At 37.6% G+C, this 27,908-nt stretch overlaps 4 protein-coding genes across 6 annotated transcripts; 3 read left to right on the forward strand and 1 right to left on the reverse strand.

Moving 5' to 3' along the window:
- Positions 1-2,297: 2,297 nt before the first annotated feature.
- Positions 2,298-9,481, forward strand: LOC131773767 (beta-1 adrenergic receptor-like). 2 transcript variants are annotated; one of them, XM_066164178.1, is made up of 3 exons: positions 2,298-2,374; positions 5,214-5,322; positions 7,786-9,481. In XM_066164178.1, the coding sequence occupies exon 3, from the start codon at positions 7,802-7,804 to the stop codon at positions 8,753-8,755; it is 954 nt and encodes a 317-aa protein (XP_066020275.1). In that variant the 5' UTR covers positions 2,298-2,374; positions 5,214-5,322; positions 7,786-7,801; the 3' UTR covers positions 8,756-9,481. The 2 variants fall into 2 exon arrangements, with proteins under 2 accessions (XP_066020275.1, XP_058945694.2); XM_059089711.2 differs by lacking the exons at positions 2,298-2,374; positions 5,214-5,322 and adding an exon at positions 7,105-7,231.
- A 1,494-nt stretch (positions 9,482-10,975) lies between these two features.
- On the forward strand, positions 10,976-12,054 carry LOC131773580 (uncharacterized). Its single transcript, XM_059089527.2, has 3 exons — positions 10,976-11,042; positions 11,480-11,598; positions 11,707-12,054. Exons 1-3 carry the CDS (start codon positions 10,976-10,978, stop codon positions 12,052-12,054), a joined length of 534 nt encoding a protein of 177 aa, XP_058945510.2.
- A 232-nt stretch (positions 12,055-12,286) lies between these two features.
- On the reverse strand, positions 12,287-18,985 carry LOC131773662 (uncharacterized). 2 transcript variants are annotated; one of them, XM_059089620.2, is made up of 11 exons: positions 18,474-18,985; positions 17,526-17,575; positions 17,094-17,152; positions 16,197-16,406; positions 15,632-15,853; positions 14,851-14,902; positions 14,538-14,578; positions 13,912-13,961; positions 13,504-13,543; positions 13,341-13,401; positions 12,287-12,854 (listed from the first exon to the last, which is right to left on the reverse strand). In XM_059089620.2, the coding sequence occupies exons 1-11, from the start codon at positions 18,635-18,637 to the stop codon at positions 12,637-12,639; spliced, it is 1,167 nt and encodes a 388-aa protein (XP_058945603.2). In that variant the 5' UTR covers positions 18,638-18,985; the 3' UTR covers positions 12,287-12,636. The 2 variants fall into 2 exon arrangements, with proteins under 2 accessions (XP_058945603.2, XP_058945593.2); XM_059089610.2 differs by having other exon boundaries at positions 14,851-14,905.
- Positions 18,986-19,140: 155 nt separating this feature from the next.
- On the forward strand, positions 19,141-27,624 carry LOC131773675 (F-box/WD repeat-containing protein 7). The gene is made up of 12 exons (XM_059089636.2): positions 19,141-19,332; positions 20,101-20,279; positions 20,971-21,227; positions 22,443-22,564; positions 23,287-23,360; positions 24,324-24,401; positions 24,498-24,570; positions 25,120-25,231; positions 25,576-25,700; positions 26,161-26,236; positions 26,326-26,441; positions 26,813-27,624. Exons 1-12 carry the CDS (start codon positions 19,231-19,233, stop codon positions 26,939-26,941), a joined length of 1,443 nt encoding a protein of 480 aa, XP_058945619.2. The 5' UTR covers positions 19,141-19,230; the 3' UTR covers positions 26,942-27,624.
- Positions 27,625-27,908: the final 284 nt, after the last annotated feature.

The raw sequence follows: 27,908 nt of genomic DNA on the forward strand, positions 1-27,908 counted from the left end.
AACAAGCTGATTCATCTTCCCTTACAGGCATGGAAAAAGAACAGAAAAATAACAAAAAATAAGGAAAAAAGAGAGAGATGGAAAGAAAGAAAATTTCTCTTTATAAATAATTCATTTGGTGCCGACGAATCAGAATGATAATGGACTTAATTTTAGTAACAATAACATTAAAAGAGACTCCCATTTTTGAATTTTAGTCCATTTGCACAGACTATGCGATAGGTGATATGTCATTCACAGAAAAACAATTTGTGTTCTACTTTTGTTCGTTATTGTTTTTAACTCGAGGATACGCGATAGCTTAGATACGAGTTGTTGCGGGCACTTTAGGATATGCAAATTGGCGTGGACTCTTCGTAATTAGTCGTAATTAGTAGGCTCCGAACTCGAGATCTGTCCTTCCGAAGAAGTCCGAAGTCCTGGCGCCATTGTGACTGCATCGATCGTTGCGATGTTTATTGTCTTTACACTGCTGTTTCGACATTTATTGAATTGATACGGACTTCGAATGTTTCAGATTAGTGCTATGATCAACTTAAAGACTAAATTTGAAGGGTTTTCGAATCGTCCATGCGCTACACATAACGAGGAGCAGCGAGAATCAAGAGTTTGTGAGTGTCACAGAGCAAGCTATTAACATGGAAATTCCCACGGAAACATGTACCCATGACTTTAAAAAAATTGTTAATTTACATTATTATTTCTATATTAATACATTTGCATTATTTCTTTCGTTTCAGGTTTTTTTTTCGGACGTTTCGGCAGTTACCCCAATTCCAGATCCGCCATTTGATAAACTACGTGAAAAACTTCCTTATTTTTTGATTTTCCCCAATTTTGGTAAAAGCTCGGATATGGACGCCGCCATTTTCGAAAATAGCAATCTGCCGGAAAACGCAACCCACGACGCGTTGTTCACAAGCAGCTGCTGCCTATTGTAGTTGTTGTTGTTGATTTTGTTTGTTCGTTCGTTCTTTTGTCTCTTTTTTGTTTGTTGTTGTTGTTGATTTTTTAAACAGTTGTGAGATCAGTTAGACTGAAAGATCTACGATTGTTTGAGTTCTTTTGGCGATTATAAATTAAGAGGACAGGAATTCATTATACAATACAAGGGAAGAATAAACCAGAAAGGAAGGGAAGTCAAAGATGGCGACCATTTACACGGTTTACAGACGAAAAAACTTTTAAAGTTTTTTAAACATCTCAAACCCTAAGGTACATCCAGTGAAGACGTAGTCTTTTAGCTTCGTATGAATATAATGTCACCCCTTAATTTTCAAAGACGCCGATTGATACATATTGACCGTCTACTTCTGATATCACTTAGGCTTTTATTTCCCTTCATGGTCACACGTGTCATCTTTCAAATACAGTTGAGCAATTACCTAAAAGAGATACCTGGGGCCTTCTACTATTGGAGGGCTTGACAAGTGACGTTATAGAGGGTAAACAAACAAGAGAAATTCACGACACAATTCGAATTACACAGTGTATTCATATTAAGTTACTCAATTTATCAACCCGATTATATTTCACGATTTTTATGGCTTTGATTGATAAGGATCCGACTAAATCGTATATTTGACACTCTGTTCATGAAAAACATAATATATAGGAGTTTGGAAGTTATAAATTGAACCAATTCAGAATTAAATTGGAACAAAAAAAGTCCAGAACTTGGCTTTTGTTAACAATTAAGCTTGTCAAATTGCATTTTATTAAAAAACTTTTATCTTGTTCCGGTCTTGACCCTTACCTGACAGATGCTTGCTAGTTTGTACTTTTATATGCATATAAACAAGTTTTCTTTATCTTATGACTAACATTGATAAATTGCAAAGCTTGATTTTTTGGTTAATTTAGGACCACGTTTCTCGCTCCTCTTTTTTACCTTGACAGCTCGGTAAAAAGATTGTCACTATTTCTCTTAATGGCGACTTAACCCTTAAATTGCATCGGCATATTCTTTGAATAGAAATTCAAATTTAGGACAAGGAACATTTTTTGGTGTCAATTTATGTATTGAAAAGACAAAAATATATAATATATATACATATATTAAGGTAACAAAAACCAGAGAGTGGTAATCACTGTCTTTCTGTATAGAAAATCAGTCGCGCTTTCCCAGACCTCGAACACATCTAATCAATATAGGTGAGATATTCCACGGCAGTAAACTTCTGTTTTTTCAAGATAATCAAATCAACCTGCATACGTATTTAATTTACATATGTAAAGTTCTGCTGAGCAAAGTGGGGTTTAATTTCACCTCAAGTGCATGGTTTTAAGCAAGAAGCTTCCCGCTGAGAATCTTCTCCTTCTCTTATCCTCAGCATTTAACTCTAGGGAAGGAAAGAAACGTTGAAGAAAAAAGGTATTATACAACTTTTTTATATAAAATATTAACCGCGAAGGAAAATTAATTTGACCAAAAAAGTAACTAAGCTTATTAGTGGTGAATAAGGATGCTTAAAAACCCTCGAATATTTTGTTCATCGTATTTTCCAGCGGCTCCGGGACTGGTAAGTCCAAACAACATTATAAATCAAAGGGAATATCACAATGATTTCCTCTACAGAAATTTTAGTCTCCCAGAACAAAACTCGAATCGATGTCTTTGTGATCTAATTTGAGGGTCACCGTGGAAGGTGTATGTGCAAACGTCCGTTTTTCTAAGAATTAATTGAGGGCAATATTGTAATGCCAAAAAGATATGTATTAAAACCCGAAATCTTTCTATAAACATTCTGCATGGAAGGAAAATAATCTTTTTATTATGTAGATGAAAGTCGTTTCGATAATATTATTTTTTTGTACCGCGAGGTTTCATTAAAGTTCAGATTCATAAAGATAATGACAACTCATGTCTCTGAAGTGCTAAGTGATCGTAATCTTTCGCGTGGTACACTACAAGCGCTTTCTTCATCGGCGTTATTGCAAGATGCAACAAATAAATTTTCAAAAGGTATAAGGAAAAAATCCACATCAAAATCTCCCCTTTATCAATTTCAAAGACATTACATTTCATATGTTGTGATATTTCATCTTTCCGGTAAGACACTCACTGTCCTTGTGACAAACTTTTGGTTGATGTGTTTCTCCTATTGCCGTAGTTTTAATATTTGTATTTTCACTGAAATATTGCGACGCTTTCAACATGAATCAAGGTAAAGGGGAACAACAAGTAATTGTCCGATCAAAGGTGCTCTGAACGTGATCAGAGCCCAAGTTATTTTAGGAGAATCAAAGAGAGTCGTAGGCGGTATTTAGATACGCCGAGTATGAATGGAAACAAGGAAGAAGGTATAATTGCTCTATATATTTTTTTTTCTTTGAATAGGATATTTTCACAAAGGCGATCGGACTAGAAGCTTCCCTCTTTAATTTTTCTGCTTTGATATTCCCTTGTTCCCGGATATTTTGCTCTAGATATCTAACAATCACGGCATATATGTTTTTCTTTTGTTTCCAACCTTTTTTGTAGGTTTTTATAGTCCACCTAAAATAAATGGACTTATTTAGTCTAACATCTTTATTTGTATATGAAAGCTACATGTTCGGCTTTTTGCAATGGAAATTCTCGTTCGAGAAATCGTTTTAAACGTATACAGTAAACTTGATGATAAAATATCCCTTTATTTTCACGGACAATCCATTTAGATCACTAATCTACATTGAAGTTGGCAAGGCAAAAACTATATTGAAGTACAGATTCCGAACAAATAAGTGTCAAAAAAGACTAGAAATGGGCAAATTGCATCGTTAGTAGTAACAAAGATTTTAATACCAAAAAGAACCTCAGAGAAATCGGAAATAAATACAAATATTTTTTTCCGGATTTTTTGCCAACGGGGATATATATTTATTAAGTAAATTCTCTTTATGTCAAGACCTTCTCTCGTGAAAAAGATCGCTATTATAAATAAGTATTAATTTAATTTCGCTCGTTTACTTACTTGATGCTTAGTGTACAGCTACATAGGACTCGGACCAAAGAAAGAGTTTCTCAGGCTTTGGAGCTCATTCATACACCGGCAATGATCACATACATGGAAAATATCCCGGTGTTGAAATGTAAACAAACAGAATAAAAAAGGTTTTCGTGATGAACGAGCTTTTGATATACTTGCACTCATTAAGCTGGCACAAAAGCAACATATTTAGGTTATGTTACTATCAATACATATTCATATGATAATGCACCCATACAGACGCACAAAAACAAACTTTGAGACCTGAATTTCAATTGGTAGAGTTGTAATTCCTACAATTTGAGTTTTTATTTCTAAGGAAGTTTGCATCACAACAAAGGAAAGCGAAACCGGAGGGCAATGTTTTCGAATCCCTCACCGAAGGTTTTGGCGGATAATGTAATTTTGAAACGTCTGTTGATCATTTTAGTTTAAGAAAAATAGATTTCAGCCTAAAGAGCGCATGAAAAAAAAAAAAAAGAAGCCAGTTGCATGTCGAGCTTCAGTTGATGGTTTGCTATAGAACAGTGACTCATTTCAGTTTGGAAGAATATTGAATTTTGAACTGATTCGCCAAATGGTTATAATTAAATAAAATAGTCTAATAGAGAGATTTAGTTTACAATCGAAAATCACGAAACTGCTAACCTAGATCTACAACCAACTTAAACTGCAATACTTAACAAGAAATTCCTTTGCTCGGTGCATATTACTTAAGTAAAGCTTGCAAGCCTCTGAATAAAACTACATCACTCGATATCAATTTGTCAGCGGTTAGCTACAAAATTTCGGCACGTTTTCTTTCAATCAGGTCCCCGTTCAATTGAATTTTTTACTCTTGCTACTTTTACTTTTTCTAGGTGTAAAAAGAGAGGAACAAGTTTAAGCAGATTTTGTAAAATTGATGTAAATACCTCGAGGATCGTTTGTGTTTCTACGATTCAACATGATAAATATAGTTGCGAGTATTTGTCATTTTCAATAGCAATATCATAACCCCCGAGACATACCTTGGGAAGTTTTGGCTCATGTTAACTACCGAGTGACGGATATGAAGGAATTAGTAAACCCGGCATTTAGCCTAAATCAAGTTCATGTTTTTATCACTTCTACCATGTCAACTGGAGTATTGCATGCTCACGAGGTGTTGATAAAATCAATCTACTTTATGCATGGGTAGGATATACGTTTTGTGCCTGACTACAATACCAACTTTTGCTCCCTCTCCCTTCATCCACTTAGTCGATGATATCATGATCAGGGACCCTTGCAATGCTACTAGCTATTGTATCATTTACCTTCCTGTATAAAGCACAACAAAGCTAAAGGGGACAAAAAAATTAGGACAAAGGTTAGTAGAAATCAATATACTTTTATTTTTTTATGTTAAACGCCAAAAATGAGAAACATTACAATCTGAACAAAAGCTGAAGTAAGTCTCTTTTAACAAAAGGCTGTCTTAAGAGTTCAATGTTTTTCACGAGCTATCAGATTTACTCTGATATAGTTGAATTATAATTTTCAAATAGTGTATTAGTTGTGTTACTTCGAGTTGTCTTATGCACTGAATAAATCGCAAACAAGCAGTTATACCAATGGAAAGGTCAGTATTTAGATTAGAGATAAAGTCTATCTCTTCCCCCACTAAAAGCACTCTACGTCAATCAAAATCGCCAATTTAATGTTTCTCCCTAGATAAGTTTTCTCTTTTCTTATTATATTAACGAACGGAAACTTCTTGGCAGAGGAAAAAAAACTCTGCACACGCAATTTCAGTAATACGCACCAGTGATTGGGATGTAAAACATAAAATTCTTACCATCATTGTATTTAGAAAACAAAATAATCGATCTCGCAGTTGCACACAATGATCATTGAGGGTGAGGGGAACATTTACAATTATCATCTCGACATCATGGGTAGGAGAAAGCGTTGCGATCTATCACAGGTATCATGTTCAGTTCAAGCACCTCAAACTGGTATGACTTGGTTGTTGAGAATTTTGATCGCACTGTCTATGGTAGAAAAAATAAGGCTAATTTTTGGATGAAATTAGCGGTCGAAAATGAAAAAAAAAAAAGAGAAAAAAGGGAGCTCCCGCTCTGAAACGCACACCGTAGCTATTAGGAGTAGTCAAACGTAGAAGAAGAAATGTTGATTACAAGCAGAATTTCCCTCTAGCTTTAAAAATTCGACATGGAACTGAGTTGTTCAACATGGATTGTCTGAGGTTTTCATTTTATGATTACCTACCACAAGTTGTTTACTTTGAGGACGAATTTCGTCACAATGTTGTAACAAACAGCCTATTATTATTCGTAAGTGATTTGCGTTAGTAATTCGCGTTTTCGATTTATTCCCTGTAATAACCACCCGGCAGCTTACGTTACGTAGTTGTCTAGTACCTGCGACATATGGTTATATTCGCACTTTCAGATGAAAGGTCTCCTTTGAAACATCACTCACAATTGATAACACTCGAAAATTACATGGTCCTATGCTTAAAAGCCTTGCCTCCCTACCTCTTAAGACATGTAGCGAAAGGTCATTCCATTCTCTCTTTCCTCTTTTTTCCTGCAAAGGTTTTTTCCTCTTTCTTATTTAAATTTTCGTATCACATATCTTTTTTTATAAAAGATTAAACCCCTCGGTCGTTTGAAGCTAAAGCATCAATCAAATGAAATACTTTTCACAGCTTCTACAAACGAATGAGACAATGTTTTAATCATCAAAGAAAGATCAATATTACGTACAGATGCGATAAAACCAGACTCCTCCACTTAAGCTAAGCAAATATACCTTTACCCAGAGAAAATTTTTTTTTTCTCGGCTGCTCTTAAGAAGCTTGAGCGCAGCTCTATGCCTTCTTAAACTGCGGCGTTCAAATCATCGAGAAAATGTTTACTTTTAAGTAGGGTTAGTCACGATGACCTGTCGATCCATTTGAAAACTTCACTCACTTTTATGACTGAAAAACGATTTATCAATCGAATGCGTTGTTATCATACTTTTGAAGAACATGATTGTATTTGGCAAAAAGGATTGTATTACCTGATCACGTACAAAGGAAATTTGAATGGCACACATTTATTATACTCCCAGTGGTGCAGCAGTCGTAGTGATCACTCCTCCCCGCGCAGGTGTAAGGTCAGTGAACTTGATTTCCTCAACGGTTCCTGAATAATATCACGCCTCCCGAAACAATCGCGGTCTATCCTCCGTCACTGCGACTGTTTTTAGCAGCCATTTATTGCTTCTTTGTGAGTATTGATATTAAGTTTTTTCTAAGTAATTCGCGATCGCTTCAACTTAACTGCGCTTATGTTTCAAATCGTTCCCATAGTCGATATTTCCAGTGTTTATAGTTTATACCGAGAAGGAACGACATCTTGTAACATAGAGAAATTAAAAATAGAAATATCATGAAGTAATCAGTGGCAAATTTAGAACTCGCATTTGTTTTTTCATGCTCTTTCCAGCATGTGAATATAACGAACTTTAATTCTCTGACAGTTAAGTGATTTGGCAGTTCTTCTCTGCGAAGACAACGGCAACATCACCACTATGAGTTCTTCCAAGTAACTTCCTCGAAACCGTCCATTAAAATGTCGATGTAAACTTACCTTTCGTAATTTTCACAATCGAGAAGTTCCTTTCAGTCATTTAAATAATATCTGTAAGAAATTCATCTCTTTTCTACGAAAAATGGGTATTTTAGATGTTATTCCAGTTTTCATATCTATCGCGAGAGTTGTCTCTCAATTGTTGTCAATTGTTTACTTGCTAATAAATTCTGTGTTTCGGCTTTCCGCAGACCCGAGCGACGAGGAATGAACGAATCATCTCAAGAAGAAAGACCATCGGACATTTCCCTTGTGGGGTGGTCACTAGCTTTTGGCATAATGTCAATAATCATCGTCACAGGCAACTCAATTGCCATTGCGGTGCTCACAAGAAGGCGACTACTACGCAGGCGGACAAGCTATTTTCTTCTTTCTCTTGCTGTAGCTGATATGACAGTTGGAATATTTTCAGTTCCAGCTTTCATCTATCAGTTTGTTAGCTTCTGGCAACATGGTTCTGTCTCAAAATCCACACTTTTGAACATTGTGAAAGCAATGGACGTATTTTGCGGCCTGGGGTCTACATTCACTCTGACAATAATCGCTTTGGAAAGAGTGTATGCGATTTGTTTCCCGATCCGTCACAGAACCTCCACAAAAAGGTTGTACCACGCCTTGGTTTCTTGCGTTTGGATCTTAGCGACGCTCTTGTCAAGTCTGTACTTTTTCCATGAATACGACTTGATCGAACACAAAGTGTTCTTCTGGTTTCTAATTTTGACGTTCTTCTCTTCCATGCTTGTAATGTTGTTAGCTTATCTCGCCATCTGGATAAAGGCCCGCGTCCAGCAGATGTACTTTAGAGAGGCAAGTGTAGAGTCTTCTGGAGCTGGATCCGACCGAAAGAGACTTCCATGTATCAACGAAAACAGCAGCAGGGACAGAAGTCGGCGAGCCATCGAGAATGACCGAAAATTGTCCTTGACTGTGTTTATAGTGACGACAGTTTTTATCCTAACTTGGCTTCCATTTCACGTCATTAATCTAATTGTGTTCTTGAGGTGTAAATCTTTTCCATGCCTTGCGCAGCCTTCACATCAACTGATTTATACCGTGAAATTACTTCATTATACAAACTCTATTTTAAACCCAGTTATTTATTCGCTCAGACTGCAGGATTTTCGGTCAACTTTGAAAAAATTCCTTTACCGTAAAGGATGATGCGTTTCTGGGAATCCGTTACTGTTTTCCAAAATCAGTTGGGTGATGGAGAGATCAAATGCTCATGCTTACTCTGCTAATTTGCAGACAATTTGACGAGTTAGTATGCTTTACAGTACCTCATAAAAAAAGGAAGATGTGTTTTTGTAGCCTAAGGCTCATAATGAAAGGATTGGATCACAACATGCATAAAATTCATTGTAAGCTGACCACTTTTACACATTCACCAGCTTGAGACGCTCCCATCAATCTTTACAAATAATCAATTGCGAAAAAGAACTGTTTCATTCTTGACATCAAGCATATATTTCCCCCAGCCCTGGTTTTTAACCATGGTCTTTAAACCATGTCTGATTGTCCACCTGGTTGCCATGTGAACTTTAATATATCTGTGGGTCTACATGTTTATACAGCTGTAACGAGAAAGGTTGTTGAAAAAAAGACGTAAAAGTGCACGCCACAACCCCAAAAGGTATTGTGAATAGTTCCCTGATTTCAGGATTTCCGAGAAATCTGAGAAACGTCACTGTAAGGACGAGGCAGAGCGGGTTCGGGAGCGGGTAAACTTCATTGATTACCAGATAACCAGATTACCTTTGGTGGTTGTCGCGTGCAATTTTTTCCTTTTTTCCGACAAACTTTCTCCAAAAAGCTGCATACTGAAGTATGATGCAACTATACTGTATGTTACGGCTACATGCATGGAAAAAGTGGAATTGTAGCACCAGAGGTTCATGATTAAAGTTATTGAACGAGAAGCGTCGACCAATATTTCTTGAGTTTAAGGGGAATCAAAGCGTTGATTATTATATATATAAATATCGTCCTAAGGAAAGTTGGCTGCCAACATTCTTGAAAGAACCAACTGGAAAGCGTTTCGAGACGACTTTACATTTGTAATTAAGTTGTTGTAGATGTTCAGTGAAATAAATGACACGCGTCGAAAGAAACGGAAAAACTAACTTGGAGATGATGTTTGCTGTTAACAAAATGTTCCATAAAATGTACACCCAAAATATTTGGTAGATCGCGAGAAATTTATACTTCCGGTTGTAATGGTAATGAATCATTTCAGGGAATACTGTTTACATCTCTGTTCATTCGACTTTCGAGTTCAAAATTTATCATTTCTGTTAAATTTGATTTACTCAAACGACGATTTCGTCGTTTCTAATCATGATAGCATGTAGGATGCTTGCAATTGAGGAGACCAGATACCCTCATATGGGACCTAATTCATTATCAAAGTCTTTGTTACGCACCAAAAGACTTGAAGCACCAGATTTCGAAATACATGGAAACAGAATGGACCGTCGTTCGATTCGTTCGTTTTCTTCTCCATGGAAAACTCTGAACATTTTTTCTTGAATTAATTCTTGGTAGAGAAAGTTTGATTCACCTCTTTAACTTTATTTCAAGTTGTGATTTAGAGATGTTTGAATAATTAACCAAAGTAACACTTCAAGTTTGACACTCTACTCTAAGAGGAGAATCTACAATTCAAATATAAAAAACAACTTTTCCTGTGTAAAGATACAGGAAAAGAGTAAAGAAGAGATCGCCTCATCCATTTTCAATAAAAGCATAAAGAGTCTGATTTGGTTTTCCTCCATTTTGCCATCTTCATTTTATTGTGAAGGGGCTTGCTGTTCCCGGTTGGGTGATCAAAACAATCGCATTCAGACAATGTAAAAGGCAAACAAAAGCCCAACGTGTTAAACGAATAAGTTTACAGCTTACAATTTATTTACAGCCGTCGAACTTTTAGCCCTTAACTAACTGTTGAGACAGTCATTTCAATAACTCACTTCTAGATCTTGAGACACACGAACTGAACTGAGGTAAGAACTATTGGTATCAAACCTTTTTTGCCGCCTATGTCAAATTTCAACCAGATGGTTATAATTTTCACGTTGCTTGACCGAAGACGACCGTATTATATGCTCGAAGAGCAATAATATTTCGTTGTAAACCAAGACGAAAATTGAATGTAAGGGAAACGTTTTACTGTGTATAGGAAACAACTTAAAACGTTTAGCATTTTAAGTCGTTACGAACATAGAATTTCGCTATACTAGATTTTTTTTAACATAGAAAATGACATTACATACGCTTAAATTTCTACAGCAACACTTATTAAAGAAAGGCAAAGATATTTGTCGAGGTTGATTTTACACACAACTTCCATTTCCTGTCAGGATTTCGTATTTCACGAAAACCATGAAGCTAAAAATGATTCTGGTGGTTATCGTGCTACTGGCAATCTCTTGCAATGTACAATCAGCAGGTAAGAACTTTTTTTTTCTCTCGGAGAAGCATTATTCAACAAGTGCACAATACCAAGTTTGTTAAAAAGTATTATTCTTTTGTTCCCTAATGTGTTGCCGAAAAATTAACGCTAAGGAAAGGTTTGGTTCTATTTCTTGCCTTAAGCCGACAAATAGCAATAGCAAAATAGAATGAAAAATAGCAAACTGCAAATAGAATGAGATTTTAGGAAATGTTTGCGTAGTGACCAAACTGAGAAAAGTGCATTCGAAACCATCAACGTGATCATGATGAAAATGCAGCAAATTTCCTCCGTGCCTCTGTTTTGTTTTTTAAGTCAAAATGAGTCCAAGAGCGACGAAAAATTTCTGGTCACAGGACATAATTCACATAAGTAACTTCTTTTCTTCCTTTACGTATAAAGGTTTGATTTTTACCATATGTCTTTCCTACAAGGGAATTGTGATCTTTTGAAATTCTGGGGTGGCTTCTTTGAAGGCGTTGGTTATATTCATCCAGGATTCAAAGGAGCAATCATAAATATAAACGGCTACGCTCAGCAATGCAGGATTAAGGTTTGTCTCTTGGAATTATTTTAGAAAAAGAAGCTCTCTCTTACACGTTCTCGGTACGGAAAAGCGAAATGAAATTTGATTCTGGTGTTTCGGTTTGTCCTTTACTAGGTGGTACTTACAAGTTCCTTCAGGAAAGACAACGGAAAGAAACTAGAGGGCGCCAAGTATAAACCTGCCAGCCGCAGTAACCATTTCGTGGGTCACGCTATTGACATGAATTTGAGAGACGGGAATCTTCTCTGCAAATGGGCTTGTCTGCTCAACAACAAGTACCATTCCAAAGGAGTCAAGTGCTTCACCCAGAAGATCATGCAAGATGCAGGCCTTCGCTGGGGGGTCGTCTTCAAGGATCCTGTTCATATCGATGATGCGATCAACATCAAAAAGAGTGAAGAATACGATGGACTCTATCAGTTGCTTCAAGCCAATTGTAATTTTCTTCCAGTAAGCGGCTGAGTAGTACAAAGCACGACTGAATGAAATAAAACATGGCTGGACTTTTAATAGTAGTGTAAATGTTTGCCAACCCTAAAGAACAGCCTTCGCGCCCACAACCTGAGCAGCATTATGCATTCAATTCATCACTCGCATGCCATGGCAAACATCAAGAGCGAGCGCTAAAAGAGAAACTAAGACTAAATGAACTCCAATTTTGACAAAGAACAAACAAAGATCTGGAAGTGAAAGTTTTAGATGCTTTTATTTTACTCTTACATGTAGTCAAACTGTTAAATCAATCCGGGCATGCGTGGCTCAAAAATAACCGACTCCGTAAGGAGCAGACATAAACAGACATAACAGAAAATTCACCATATTTGCTAAAATTGACTAATTGAGCTTTTAGCGAGATTTCTGAGTCTTTTCTGTTCATATAAAGGAATCTAACTGTAACTCCCCTTGTGTGCCTCAGTTTTTTACCTCGCCACTGAATTTTACATATTTCTTTTGTTACCGCAAACACGCCAAAATGGTCTCCTACCAGATGCCACGCGACTTAAGCCTTGCATTGCCTTTGCTACGGCATTGAAATCGTTTCATTTACACAAATCCTTGTTTAGAAATACCCAGTCGATCCTGAAGTGCCTTCGTTGTGAACTTCAAGTCTCTTTCGATGAGATCTAACTGTCTTCTAGTTTTACTTGTGTCAAAGGTTGGAGGGGGCTTACTCCATGCCATAGGCTGGGTCACGTGGGCAGACATAGGCCTTCCTTTGCTCTTCACAACCATGCTGCCCCCCGTGCTGGAACTTTTCGCAGCTGTCATATTCAATAAAGCCACAGTTATGGTGACTAAAATTTAGCGTTGCCAAGGTTTAGAACTAGATTTAGCATCACTTTTACCTCAGAAGTATTTCACAAAAGCAGAATCTTCACTATCTGCTAAGTGTCAGAAAAAAAGGAAGAAGGCCACTTATGGGTGAAACGGTGCGTCATGGAGGCAAAGGCTGATCAGTAGTCGTGAATCCAATAACTCAATGAGATTCCCTTGTGCCACACGAAACAATAAGTTTAAACACCTATGGCTAGGTACAAAATCTCAGCGACAAAAGATATTGCAGATACGAACGTTAGCTTTCCATGTGTTACTCAAGTAGAATTCCTTAAGGAGAAACATACCTCACTTCTACAAGAAGGAATTTCTGCTAATCCAATAAGACAATGCATATTGATGCCAAATTGCTTTGAAATTTCTCGCTTTAAGACGAGATAGTGCGAGCGTACGCTGACCTAGAACTTACATACCTGCAGTTTGGGGCCTAGGTTTTCTTTTTCCAGTCCAATCGCTTGTCTGTGAACGAGTATGCTAAAGAAACAGGGAAAGGGGCGTGAAAAAGGCAATGAATGTTTCCAAAATCAATGATTCTTTCATTTAAGTAAAAAGCTACATTAAGTAAAGTTTGCTTACATTGCCATTTCTTTTCTGTTTCGGTAAGTTTGCTTCCTCCCTGAGACACATAAAATAGAGAAATTAGACTAGGTTATATGCTAGCGTAAACAATGCCGGTTTCGGTTCTGAGTGCTCAATGGGAAAATCTTGAATGATATAATTTCTATCTCTTCGAATGGGCCCCATGTGCGCGAGGGATGATGGGAAGTTAACGACAAACGAAGGTGTGAGTGCCTATCAAAGATGTCCATATACTTTGAGACTTCAATCAAAATTGCATTTTCTGAATACAAAATTAAAGTGGTAAAGAATATACAGGTATATTAACTCAGTATCCTCCTGGGGATGTGCTAGGTTTGAAAGCATTAATGCGAACGTAAAATACATGAATTTTAATTACAGAAATGGAAGCAGAGCTACCGTTACCGGCTTAAAGAGCTAGATCTTCTTCTTGTGAGGAAGACATCGTTTGAAATCTGAAACAAATTCCAACAAATATCAATGTTTATGTCCACAAAAAACAACCGAAAGCAAACAAAACCAATGTCACAGGTTGACCACTTTGTGAGTTACTTGAGCTCTCTTGACGTCATTTATTTTATGCAGCTATTAATCTAAGGTTCGCTTTAATTTGCAACGGATGATCTCATCTTGAGATGGCAGAATGTCTCATAAATACAATTATTCGTTTCCTTGAAATTCCCAAATTCATCCTTGGCTATTGATAGTCACATATAGATGTATACGTAATAGCATCTTTACATTCCTCTACAAACACCTGCTTGCATAGTGCAATAGCTCTCTCTTAGCTAATAACATTTCAACTTGCAAAATTTAAGAAGTGCATCAAAAAGAAAAATTAAGAGTATGAAAAGCGTTCTCATTTTGAGTTGCCATCTCAAGAAACAAAGAGAAAAAAAACGCATTGGCGGCGATAAGCAAAAGTAAAACATGGAAAGGGATGTTGTTGTAAGGCGATAAGGCTTTGTTACAAAAAAAAGTAGACATCCTAATAAACGACTTAAAATACAGATGGTAAAACTGAACCTTACAGCGCTTTCCTTCTTGATATTGCTGCATGAGGAGGACGATCCTGAGGGATAGTGAATGGGATAGAGACACTGTTATGAACGGACTTTCCATAAAGTAAAAAAAAGTACGAGTTTTAATCTTACAGACATGTTGTGATAAGAATATTTTTATCCCGAATTTTTGGACATAAAAGTGAATGACGATGAGTTCGAAACGAAGGGTAATAAAACCTGGTGCAAGGACCAAATTTAACCACAAAAGTATACAACATATTAGTAACTGCTGTCTTCATCATAACGCAAGACCAAAATACATGCATTAGTTGCATCAAACCTTCGACTATAGCTTCATCTTCCAGATCTTCTGGACTATTAACATGTCTCTCCTGCTTGAAAAAGAAAACGGAAAAATCAATATATATACCAAACTCTGATATTTTGATTACTTTAGCAAAACTGCTGTATAATCTCAAAGAAGTGTCGTGGCAAACTGGAGTCTTAAATCTTCGAATTCCTCTTAATCAGAAAAGACAAAACCTTAACTCCCAGACATAGAAACAAGAAAGGAAAATAAACACTTTCCCAGTTTAGCTACGTCTTGAGAATTTCCCCAATTTTTTTGTTTACCTTTAATATAAACGATGCTTAAAGTTTGCCACGGCTCCTGCGAAACATTTTATGACTTGTGTTTGATTTTATTGGAATTGTGGCTGCGTTTGTTTCTGCTATTCATGTTGCTGTTATTATTATATTTGTTGATGTTGTTATTGTACACCGGAATATCGCGGCAGGGTGACAAATAAAAACACCTCCTACAAGACTACGAGTGGTCCCTCTGTCAGAGGAGCTCTGGAAACTCTACTTTTCGTGCGTCTCACTCCCAGAGTTTCGCGTGCGCGCTGACATCAATTTTTTTTCGCAGTCTTTTATCTTTGAACCGCGCGAGGGACTTTGCTGAGAAAGAGGGACTGTTCGTAGTCTTTGATTTTGATCTTTAGAGATCGCGCTCATGATCTCATTAGTTAGGCAGCCTAACAACGATATAAAACAAAGAAAGCATTTTTCTAGCCCTCCACTAAAAGCGGCCCTTCCCTCTGTTCCTATGTAATACTTACAGTACTTTCTTTAGCTGCTATCTTCTTGCTCCTCACCGGGCTGATCAAGAGGTTACCAGACATATCTAAGTCAACAATTCTCTCCACACTGTCCTTCCGGGCCACGCCGTGGGTTTGAAGCCTTGGTGGCCTCCTTCTAAACTTTGCTTTCAATTCTTGTTTTTGCTGTTCAATTTGCTCTCGTTCCTCCGCTCTCTCTCGAGCTTTGCATTCTTCTTTGGCCTGTAAAAACGCATTCATATCATGTGCCATGTGGGATCTATTTCAATTGCCCGCCCTCATTGAATTCGGGTCGAAAAAAGAGAATGAAGTTCATCATATAAAAACTTTTATGAACCGAACGGAAATTATAAATGAATTTAGTTAGTAAGCGCTGAAAAACACTCCCTTAACACATAATTGCATGAAAATTCTACAAACAGATATCTATTAGCTAAGAGGAAACTCGATCAGGGAGAATCTACAAGTGAAAAAAAAATGTTGTGTGTATAACAATCAAAGACGAAAGCTTTTCGGACCAGATTTTCTCAAATTTACCAATTTTAAACGTTCTTGATATAAATACCTGTAGTAACTGTAAGGTATTGGTTTGCAAAAGGGAAACATTCGTTTGATGGCGTGTGATATCCTTGTGTGACATTAGCTGCTCGTCAAGTAGTTCTTCTCTGTCACGCATGTACAAAAGTTGTTTAGCGCGTAGTTCAAGTTCTTCCTCTTGGTACATACGATTTAACAGACCAATAACAAGTCGAGCCCAGCCATTCAGAGCTCTAGACTGAAAAGAAAACCATTTTTCTCAGGATTTGATGATAGACCCTGTATTCATGCTACATGCTAAGATCAGTGAGATTTTCGGGAAAAAACAAATATGAGACAAAAAAAATTTACCAGTAAATAAAAGTAATTGCATTCACATAAAATAGTATACAGTGCACCTGTACAGATATATTATACATGTGCATTTACAGCAGCATGTTGGTCAGATATATTATACATGTGCATTACAGCAGCATGTTGGTCTACATTGGGCAATAATAATTTGATCAAATTATGGTATTTTTGGAGTAATCAATTCATCAAATAAGGATGTAACTGGATTTTCAATTTACTTTGAGCAAAAAAAAAAAAAAAAACATTGTTATCAATAAAAAGTTCTGTTATCAGAGGGGATACAATGTGTGTAGAGTACATTGTTGATTCAGTCTAAATAGTCTGTAGCCTAAATAGTCCTTCAAATATAATTGAAGGTCACTCCATTAATACACACCAAGGAAAAAAAACAATATTTCTTGATTTGTATAGTGTGATTGTCCGGGTGAGTGTAGTTCTGAAAAGAACTGTTGTTGGTAACTCACCCGGACGATCACACTATACGAACTACTGATACTCCTGGGTTCAAACCATTTACTTTAATATTTCTTGAGTAAGCTAATTATAGAGACTCCAGATAATCTGAGCTAACCTTGGGTGTGGCCACAATTTCATCATGATCTGACCTCTGCATCTTTGGTGGGGCCACACCTATCAGATGTAAATCAAATTGTTTCAAAGTACAAAAAAAAAATGACCAAATCATGAGCTGTCTGTCATCGTGTATACTCTGTAGAACTTGACTCTATCAAGTACCTGAACTAATAGGGCTAAGTGTGCCTAAATTTAATTTGTAACACTTTACCAGAAGATAGATAAAGAAAATTCACTGATTGAATTAATTTCTCTCAATAGCTCCTTATGGCTAGGGTTAATTATTGATTATGATATAGCAAGAATATAATTATGAAATGTTTATATCAGGGCACTGAACCCAACTCCAACCCCACCAAACACACACAAAAAAAGACAAGAACAACACAGAAAAGATAGAAAAGAAAGAAAATGTAAAACATCAACTTACCTACAATATTGGCTACATGTATTGATGCTACATCATCTCCCTGCCAAGCTCTGCAGAGAATAGCAATAGATTAGCAGCTTCAAAAGGATGAAATGATAAGTGTGGAAGACCATGTGGATGTGAAGAGAGCAAAATCCCTCAAAACTAGAACCACATGCACAGACCCCTGCCTGGGTATCTTGACAATTCAAGCCCCCTCCACCACCCTGAAAGTCTCAGTGCTCCACAAAGCTCACACCCCAAATTCAGTCTCAACAACTTGAACCCCTGAAAAACTTATGCCCTTGTGCACCATAACTTCTTAGCCTGGTGGAAACATTAGAAAGCCATAAACTCACAAATATCTTTAAGTGGGTAGGCAAAGGTACGTGTTTGACAATGTAAGACACATTTCTCCCTACTCTGTTGAAAGGTCAAAGCTATCCATTTGTGTCAGTATTGCACTAAGAAGCATCTTTTCATGGTTATGAGTCATGGGTTACCTAAATTTTAGTTTTGAAGAACCAAGGGTTAAAGGTTTTTGGATAGTCTGGTGTCTAACAGGGGCAGTTTTTAAAGTTAAGAGTTTTCAAGGTAGAAGTAGTCATCGGAGGGTAAAGGGGAAAGTGCAGGCTGAAATGATAGTTATGCATATAATTTTTGAAATATAATTTTTTAAAGATAAGCTATAGAGCTTATATTGATTAAAGAACCAAATAACACATATTTTAAAACTTCTTAAACAGCATATTTTAGTAGTAAAGTTTGGTGTTTTTTGTCTTTAAAAATAACAAGCCCTAGAAAACGTCCTTTGATTAAATCACTATTCACACTTCAAAACAGTAAAATCAAACAGGTAATTTTGAGAGAAAAAACTTTTAAAATTATGTAGAAAATCATATCTTTGGTGCACTTGCATCACTGGTTCAATCATTGAAGTTTGTTTATAATCGGGGTCATCGTACTTACCGGCGAACAAGATATATCATACACTGGAGTTGATCTTTAACTTTTTGAGTTTCCACTTGACTTTGCAAAAGTTCCATCTTCAACTTGTTCACTAAATCCCTTAGAGCTTGACACTCTTGTGTGGCGTTTCGACGCCGATCTTTATCTGTTTGTCCCCTCTGCATCACAAATATCACGATATACCTCGTACCAGTAATTCTCTGATTTTTCTCGACTAAGAGCCTTCAATTACCACTGAATTCGTGCTGTTTAAAATCTTTGGTATATCAAAGAAATCATAAATAATTTTACAAGTTTTGGTAACTATTCAGAATGTTCTGTATTCTCCTTCTGTGTGCCAAGGTCAAGAAATGTAGGGCGATCCGTTCTAAAAAACACAGTTTAAGAGGAATATCATCCTTCTCAGCAGTCAAATTGAATTAAAGGAGCCTTCTAGATCGTTTTCAGCCACCGAGTTGAGGCAGGTTTCAAGTTGTTTACAAACAACCACATAGGAATGCCCTCCATGTTGAATTGACACCAGAAACTGCTGACCATAAGTTGAAAATATCGTGCGCCTCTTTTACGATGAAGCGTGACTTCCCGTGACTTGAAGGCGTGACTTAGTGCAAGAAAAGCGTGACTAAAACTCATAATAATCGCGGGCTCAATGACGGGGAAGGGTGATCATTTAGATTTCGAGTTTTTTAAATCAAGATTCCGAAAAGTGAATCTAACAACTTGAGAAGAACGCATCCATGCCTCTCTACTCAGAAGAATGAGTTTTGAAGAGAAAGCCAAAGTGTTTGTGAACACTTTTAAAGATTTTAATCGTGATCAGCAAAACGAAGTCTTGCAACAAATCCTTCTCGCCTGTCAGGTTTGTTTATGTCTGATCTAAAGCTTGCCTTATACAGTTGATTTATCACTATCTGAAGCTGATACTGTTCGAGGGATCGGCGCTGCTAACGACTGAACTACATGTATGTAGCATCAAAGAAACGCCTCATCATCGAGGACTCCATCTGATCCTCGAAACCACTATCAGCTGGGTACACATGTACATGTAACCTGTTGTTATAGTAATTAGTTAAATTCTTCACTCACCGGCTTTCTTCAAATTCTCTAGTACTTCTCCTCTTGGAGGGAATGATTTTTTTAATTAATACTGGCCTTTTTTTAGGAAATCTTTTGTTAAGATTTGGAAAGAATAGAAAATGAATGGAGTTAGGTTGCAAGTGACCACCTGCATTGTCACACAGCCTTACATGTACATGACGAGTGCAGTTGACCGGCATTTCATGCCAGATCTTTGCACTTACGGCCACATTATGAAGTTCGTGATGAAATCCATGAAAGCTGCATATGGAGAGGTTATTATGAGAGTCAAAATTTGGAGAGGTTGAACGTGTCTGAGCAGTAGTAACTGTAAGAACACAAGAAACCAAATGTGTGCTGATTGCAGAAGTACCACACAATTTCCAAGGCTTTCTGCATTTTACTCAAAGCCAGTCGCAAAGTACTGTCTTTACAGTTGAGATGATTTAGGAAAGACATCATTAATAGCAGGGTTACTGTTAATAATATTAATTGTTGTTCTTATTAATTTATTGGTCTTTTTTTTTTGTTTTTTTTATTTGTGTTTCAGCCACTTCAGCTGAGGTTGCTTTACAATGAGTTAAAACCACTGTTAGCAGTAGATTTTGTCACATCTCTACCAAAAGAATTGGCAGAAAGAATATTCTCATATCTGTCTGTAAAATCACTCAGTTGTGTTGCACAGTGTAACAGACTGTGGAGGGAAAGATCAAATCATAATGCATTTTGGTATGTTTACATGCAATCAACATAATACCTGTGTTTATTCCTTAATTAATCTTTTTGTTACTGCAAGTGCATTTATTTTTTGGTTTAAGTTCAGACTAGAATTTCTTATCAAATAATTCTGTCTCATTGAGGTTATGCAAAACAATTGATTCTTAATCTTTCATGCTTTCTGGGGAAGGAAGTGGGTTTACACTGTTAAGAAAAATATCCAGAACACTTGAAAGGTTTAAATGGGGAGGGAAAATCAGCATCAGCCAAATTAAGCTCAAAGTATCCTAAAATCTTGTGGAATTATCAGAGTATTTTAGCAACTGTCAGGGTCTGAGAAATCAAGATCCATGGGAGTTTAGAGGAATTAAAGTTCATGAAGAGTGTAGAATTAGTTTAAGTGTGAAATCACCTAAGGTAGCCAATGATTGGTAATGGAAGTTTAAAAATGCTCTTCGGTTACTATCTGCTGGTGTAAGTAAAAATTTAGATGTACTAGTCAGAAGCTGTTCCTGCCAAACCAATTCATTTTTCTTGCGAAAAAATGAGCCCTGGGACACTTTTGTAATTTTAAAGATGCATGGAGAACATTAGGCTCTTCAGTAATTCCCTCCTAACACCTTGTATTTTGATTTCAATTTCTTTTACCATCACTTTGGCTGGCTGACTCTGCCATTCATATATATACATGAATGTTTTTCAGGTATCGTTTCTGTGTTCAAAAGGGGTGGGACAGATTTGGAGAAGATCTTCTGCAAATGCGTCATATGTTAACCTCTCAAGGGTCAAATGCATCATTAACAAATAACACATGTACTGTACTAAAGCCTGCCACCTGTCGCTGGAAGCAGATCTATATTCGAGCCCTCTCACTTGATAAGAACTGGGAACAAGGCAGATACTCTGTTGCACCACTTTTAAGAGGACACAAGGATCCTATCACCTGCATGGCTTGTGATGGTAAATGTCTTAAATCATTTTAAGTGGTTATAGAATTGAAAGGAAAACTTAGAGGCTGCCTAGAGAATTGCAGTCATTGCATTTTTCTGAAATTAAATCTTTACTCATACCCAGCCCAGTTTCTATATGAACTCTCAACCCTTGGGAAACTGCAAATCCATCAGCTTTTCACCATGTCTTAAATATTCTACCATCCTTGGACCCTCTCCATGAAGATATGGAGGCCTAACAGTGACAATACCAGACTTTGGGTGAAGAGATCTGGGTTGTAGACCAGGTTTAATCAATGTATTGCATTTTTAATATGCTACTTTCACTGTGCCTCTCCAGTTAAGAGTTCAAATCAGAGTCAGTGAACTGTCAAGGAAGAAAAAATGGTGAAGGGAAATCTGAGGGACTAGCATTCCATCTAGATGGAATAGCAATACTCTTACTATTTTCATACTTCAGAGACCCAGCACCATGCAAGCCACATGGCTTGGGTGCAAACTTTTGGTATCTTTTCCCCGTACCCTGTGGTAAACTCCTGCAACTTCATGTTTACAATTGATTTAAAATGTGAATGAAAGTGATCCTCGCTGTAATGTGCACTGAATTTTTTTCAGGCCTTATTTTCACCACTGCCCAAGTAGTGCACATTACTGCAAGGATCACTTTCACGTCTTTATCCGCAGTTCAAATATGTGACTTTCATATATTCTTAACCATTTAATTGATTTAAAAGTCCTTATGATTTCTCTGTTTTTCTTTTCTTTGCTAACTTATGATGAAATTACATTTTTAATTATGCCAAGTGCAATAGTGAGTCAAGTGCTTTAAGAAATTTCTTTAACCCTTTAACCCTAAGAGTGACTGGTATCTAATTTCTCCTGACCATACACCCCTGAATCAAACATTAAGGTCAGGAGAGTAAAGGAACTGATCACTGACTAAAGAAGCTTTTGATTGTTAAACAAATTCTCCTTGTCACCACGTGAGGAAATGTGTAGAAAACAGTATGGAGAATATGCATACTGATGTCAGTGTGTAAATGGTTAAACCATACGGTGATTGTACATTTTGGAGACTATCCCATTCATTGTCTCTAACTTTTCAAAGAAATATTCAGTGTGTATGTAAACAGTTTTCTCACTTTTGTCCTAAATAGCATACCACATAGAGCTTGCATCAATTACATCCATTTATGTTTCTACAACTGCTGACATTTATTTTCAGGTAGCACAATTGTGTCTGGCTCGTCAGATAATACAGCTCGTGTTTGGGATGTCCAAACTGCTAAGTGTATTCTTGTTTTGGACTCACCGCATACTGACTCTGTAAGATGTGTGCAACTAAAGGTGAGTCGATGTGAGTCAAAATAAAAGAAAAGAAGGAAAGAAATTGAAGTGATACATAAGAAACAAGGAAAATAACAAATCAACAACGAAATGATAGACATCAAAGTCTCTATTATCGACCAAGAGGAAGCTGTGTTGGTTACCATATACTTTGTGCAACCTGCAAGACCACTCGCTAGGAAGGTAATTTAGTGTTATCAACTGAGTTGAAAACGTAAATTGGCCACCGTAAAGAGTTTAAAGGCTGACGTTTCGAGCGTTAGCCCTTCGTCAGAGCGATTGTCTTCCTCAGATCTGACGAAGGGCTAACACTCGACACGTCAGCCTTTAAACTCTTTACGGTGACCAATTTACGTTTTCAACTCAGTTGATTAGTGATGCTAAATTACACTGTTATTCTCGCCCACCGACGCAGCACCACAGTTTCTTTAGAAACTTTCCCCCTTTATTCACCAGCTGGGAAGCCAATTACCGTCATAGTTTTCTAGCAGATGTGTATAAGTCAATAAACCAACTGAAAACAGACCAAAAAGCAAAGAAAATGCGTAACTTGAGATTAAGTGGTCAAATAGGAAGTTTATTGAATTGTAGATATCAGTTTTACAGGTTGCATAAGATGTCATGTTGAGTCGAAGTGAAAGGCCATGATTCATGTAGACGGAAACTGTTGTTTGATATCAAAGTTTTGCCCCTTTAAATGACACTTCTATTTGTCGACCCAGGATTCGTTGTGCGCTACTGGGTGCGCAGATGGAGTGATCAGACTGTTTGACCTGAAATCTGGACGATGTCTCAGGTTTGATTGAGAATTAATATATTTGCTTGTGATGTTCAGAATATTACGCCAAAAGGAAAAACCTACTTACCTTCTTCGCGCTCTGTAAGCCTGGCGCTGCATTTCCCAACTTCCTCTTAGTCTTCCATTCAGCTATTCCTTTATGCCTTTGTTTTTCTCCTCCATGTTCTCCAGTATTGGTCCCATCTCCGGCTCCCTTCTGGTGTACATGTAACTGTGTTTGTGTAATGTCTTTCTCTTTAATGTGAGTGGTAAACCTCTATCTTCCTCTTCAGATATCCACGCTAAGGTTTCCATCTAGGTCATATGCGTACTTTCTTCATTTTGAAGTCTTTCCTTGTACGAAGTCTCAAATTTTCACATAAAGTGTCCGCTTTCGAAACGCCAATTTTATCTCCATCGCCTTCAAGTCCAAGGTGTTATCGAGCCGAATATTGGTATGTGTACGTCAACAGATGCTGTTAATAACCTTTTTCAAAGCCATCGTGGATTCTATTTTTCCTGTCACATTCTTTGCGAAGTGAAGCTCTTATAAACGCACAATTTGATGAACTTTTTCTGTTCCATTCCTATTCACTTCACTGCCTTGTTGATTCACGGATGTCTTGGCAGTGGCTTACATTTCTCCTCATCAATTTTAAGCACCGTCCTTTCTACTTCATGGGTCAGCTCAACGGTCTTTATCTGTAACAACGACAGAAATATTCTTCGTTGTCTATTAACGACAACGTAGATAAACTGCGATGAGCGTGAGCTTCAAAGGAACTATGACACAAAATATGATTTAATATTAAGTTATACTGCATGTTTGTCGTTTAAATTTAATAAGCGTTAGCGAAAGGAAAAGGAATTTGCAAAGTTCAGAAAATTTATGGTTTTTAAGCCTCTGAACACTCCCGTCAGTCAGACTTTCGTGCGACGTACGCTCAAAGTCACTCAAAGTGTTTACCTATTGTACTGCAGGTCATTTCAAGGACACACAGGGGGTGTGGAACACTTATCATTTGTTGGAAGTACAATCATTAGTGCATCTGCTGACCTGTGAGTAAGGGCTGTAAGTAGGTAAAATTTGGGACTACACTCTGTTATGATTTCAAGATATCTATTTAGTTATGGTTATCTCCCGTTTTTACACAGAACTGTGCGGGTGTGGAATTCAGATACTGGTGCTCTTCTTCACACTATGACTGGCCATTCAGATGAAATTCAGGTAATTTTAAATAGTTTTAAGATGCTGTACTGATATCTTGCGAGTAACATCGGTCAAGTCTCATGAAGGCTATTTTAGTTTCTTTGGCTTAAAAACGACATGCAGTATTGTTACTGCTACTTGGCATGTAAACCCCCTGCATCAATTGTCCATTGAAGTTTGCTGGTACCCATTCTTACTGCCGGCTGGATCGAGGCATTGTGAGAGTAAAGTGCTTCACTGAGAACGAAATACACGAATCAGTCGAGACTTCCAACTCGCTTCTTCCGATCTGCAAACTAGTGAATTAACCACCAGGGCCCAGTTGTTCAAAGGGTCGATAAAGCTATCCAACTGATAAATCGTTATCCAGCGGATAACTGTAAACAAAACGTAGTGCGCTATCCACCAGATAGTGATTTATCCAGTGGATACCCTTATCCACCCTTTGTACAACTAGGGCCAGATCTCTGCGTCCCCTCTTCTTTCAACTTAGTCCTTATTTTGTTATGTATGTCAAGTGACTGGAACAGCTGCCAACCAATCAAAACGTTTCTTTTGGTTTGTCAGGCATTGGTTGCCCGTGACGACCTCGTGATCACAACATCTTGGGATGAAACAATAAGACTATGGAATATGACAGCGGGCGCTTGTCTCTTAACACTGAGAGGCCATACGGAAGGTAAGTAACTTCAATTGCAAGATTTATAGCTCTCATAAGCCAGCACCGAGGGATTGCACTAAAACTGTTCGCAATTTTGACTCAAAGTAGTAACTAGCAGTGTAAATGATAAAAAGGCTATCTGTATTTGTTCAGCCTGGGCTAATGTGAACCTGAACTTGTTCAAGCAAATAAATGATCCTCCCAGGTGGACTCCAATTTTAACAATTGAAGAAAATGGACATTTTTGCCTTTTAGTCGTGACTATTTTTTTTTCTTGTTGTTACTCTGTAAAAACTGAAAATGTTGCGCAACATATCGAACATAATTTTCTGATATTTAGTTTTTATAACGTCTATTGCCAGCTGTTTTTTGTTGTGACTTTAACGAAAAGAAGATAATCAGCGGGGGAGGTGACGGTTTGATAAAGATCTGGGATGCTCAGACAGGAGATAATACATTCACTTTGGTTGGGCATACAGGGGAAGTGGTAAGCGATGAATCCATAGTTTGCTTATTGTATGAAATACGAAGAGACATAAGTTTTACACAATTATGCACGTTATTTTGGCCATCAAGCAAAACTGATATCCTTCAGTGAGGTAAATTCGCCTTAACGCCTTTTTTAGGTGTTGGTTGGAGTTAGTGCGCGAAGTTTGATGCTGAACACATTACCATCTTTCTTAATCTGTTCAATAGCACTCTGTTTTCGTTTTGCTGATCGTCACATATGAACTTAGTAAAAACCCTAGATCACCATAGAGCTCCCTGTAGCTCAGTAGTCGAGCACCAGAGGGCGCAATGCAAGAACTGAGGTTCAGTTCCTCATATGGAAGTATTTGGCATGATTGTCCGTGTATTAATTTAAATGGCCAAAAAGCCAGCACATCTTTTGATTTCACGTGCACGAATTGAACACGTTCTCAAACTTTCTTGGCTACTTTATCCAGTACTGTTTACAGTTTAATGATGACATAATTGCGTCTGGTTCGGCGGACAGTACTGTGCGATTATGGAGTCATCGAGGTAGGTGACTTTTTCATTTCTTGTGGTTACACCTTGTTTCTTGATGCACTCTAACTAGATTGTTATTTAACAGTCACTATGTTTGGCAGGTATCCTGCTTCACACACTGGAGGAGCATATCGGGGTGGTCAGGTGCCTGTGCCTCTCAGGTAATCGGCTCATTTCTGGTGGAGACCGGAAGCGCATCGCTCTTTGGGATATGAAGGTATGCCGTAATGCTGTTTGAAGAAGTACTTCGTAATTTTAGCGTATGTATCATGAAACGTTTAACCTGTTATTTTTCAAGATTTTTTTTTTATCCTTATTAGTCTTCGCTATCCTCGGCATTCTATTCCCTACTGGCGTTGGCTTACCTTGCCAAAAGACTATATTAAAGCTTTTGTACAGCACATCTCCGTAACCTTGAACTGGTATGGACTTAAAATGCCGTGCCTTAAATCGTTTAGGATTTTTTGTGTAAATGTAACTTTCTTACAGTCTTGACTGGATTCTATTTTCAAATAAGCAAATGGAAAATATCTTCTCTAAGTTTTTATAAAACGGGAGACAAACGTTTTCTTTGTTCCCTTCCTATAGGAGGGCAAGCTGTTGAACGTGCTGCATCGTAACCCAACATTGCTGCACCTTATGTGGGCTGATGAAACCAAGTTAGTCACTGCCTCTCCAGACACACCAGGAACTGTAACCATCATAAATTACTGGTAGGGTTGTAACAAGTTACAAACCTGGCGTGCAGGTTGCGTGTGGATATGTGTACTTCGGCAATCGTGCAAGTCCTTCCTGAGAAATATAAGGGATCATGTACCTTCTCTAGTGACTTGCAACAATTTCCCTTTTGCACACAAGTTTGGTGTGATATCGAAAACAAGAGTGAATTTAATCATTGATGGTGGCAAAGCAAGTCGAAAGTCGATCTTTCTTATGGCGTGAATGCAGAACCCTTGTGGCATGATGGACAAGCCAATAGTCAGTGTTCATCTATTGATGAAGGGTGACGAGTTACCTGCGATACCATTTTTGTATTAAATGAACTCGGGCGAACAGTACCCTCCCGAGGAGATCAACGCCAGAGAGGAAGAGTGACGTTAGCACAGTTGTTTAGAATAGGGCGTACGAAGCACCGATATGAAACAAAGGTTGTATAGCTCAAAATTGGTATAAGCGTTGTAAATAAAATTGGAAATTCCATGAAAAAATCTCTAATACTCGGGATATCTTATGTAATACCGATTAACGAAGGGATTATTAATGAAAAATGAGAGGTACTTCTCCTTCACACCACATACGCATATGTTCAAATTGGACAGTTACGTTAGCGGCAGGAATGCAGGATTTCATAAAAAAGGATGCAGTTGGTCATCAAGGTGATTCCGACGTTTCGACTGTATACCGCAAGTCTTCTTAAGGCAATGATGTTAACTGGATTCGTGAAACATTATGATCCTTCTCATTCAGTTGTGATTTGCTGGTCTCTGCAGCTGTGGTTGGTATCCAGTCACCTCGCCACCAAGCAGACTCGCCACCAGCGAACTCGCCACCAAGGAACGATCTCGCCACCAACGTACTCGCCACCAAGCGAAGTCTTCTCGCCACCAACCACCAATAAAGAGATTAGTCGAGGACAGTAGGATGTTCGGCTGATAAGTCTGTACTTAAACTTTATAAACGTATG

Source organism: Pocillopora verrucosa, chromosome 3 (assembly GCF_036669915.1).
Source record: "Pocillopora verrucosa isolate sample1 chromosome 3, ASM3666991v2, whole genome shotgun sequence".
In the NCBI taxonomy this organism is placed as follows: Eukaryota; Metazoa; Cnidaria; class Anthozoa; order Scleractinia; family Pocilloporidae; genus Pocillopora; species Pocillopora verrucosa.

Coding starts and splice junctions, on each gene's coding strand:
- LOC131773767 (XM_066164178.1), top strand. CDS start 7,802: ATGAACGAATCATCTCAAGAAGAAAGACCATCGGACATTTCCCTTGTG.
- LOC131773580 (XM_059089527.2), top strand. CDS start 10,976: ATGAAGCTAAAAATGATTCTGGTGGTTATCGTGCTACTGGCAATCTCT. Junction 11,043..11,479: donor TTGCAATGTACAATCAGCAG/GTAAGAACTTTT, acceptor CTTTCCTACAAG/GGAATTGTGATCTTTTGAAA. Junction 11,599..11,706: donor CTCAGCAATGCAGGATTAAG/GTTTGTCTCTTG, acceptor GTCCTTTACTAG/GTGGTACTTACAAGTTCCTT.
- LOC131773662 (XM_059089610.2), bottom strand. CDS start 18,637: ATGCAGAGGGGACAAACAGATAAAGATCGGCGTCGAAACGCCACACAA. Junction 14,906..15,631: donor TAGCAGCTAAAGAAAGTACT/GTAAGTATTACA, acceptor TTCTTTTTCAAG/CAGGAGAGACATGTTAATAG. Junction 14,579..14,850: donor AGATGAAGCTATAGTCGAAG/GTTTGATGCAAC, acceptor ACTATCCCTCAG/GATCGTCCTCCTCATGCAGC.
- LOC131773675 (XM_059089636.2), top strand. CDS start 19,231: ATGAGTTTTGAAGAGAAAGCCAAAGTGTTTGTGAACACTTTTAAAGAT. Junction 24,571..25,119: donor GCCATTCAGATGAAATTCAG/GTAATTTTAAAT, acceptor TTGGTTTGTCAG/GCATTGGTTGCCCGTGACGA. Junction 26,442..26,812: donor TCGCTCTTTGGGATATGAAG/GTATGCCGTAAT, acceptor CCCTTCCTATAG/GAGGGCAAGCTGTTGAACGT.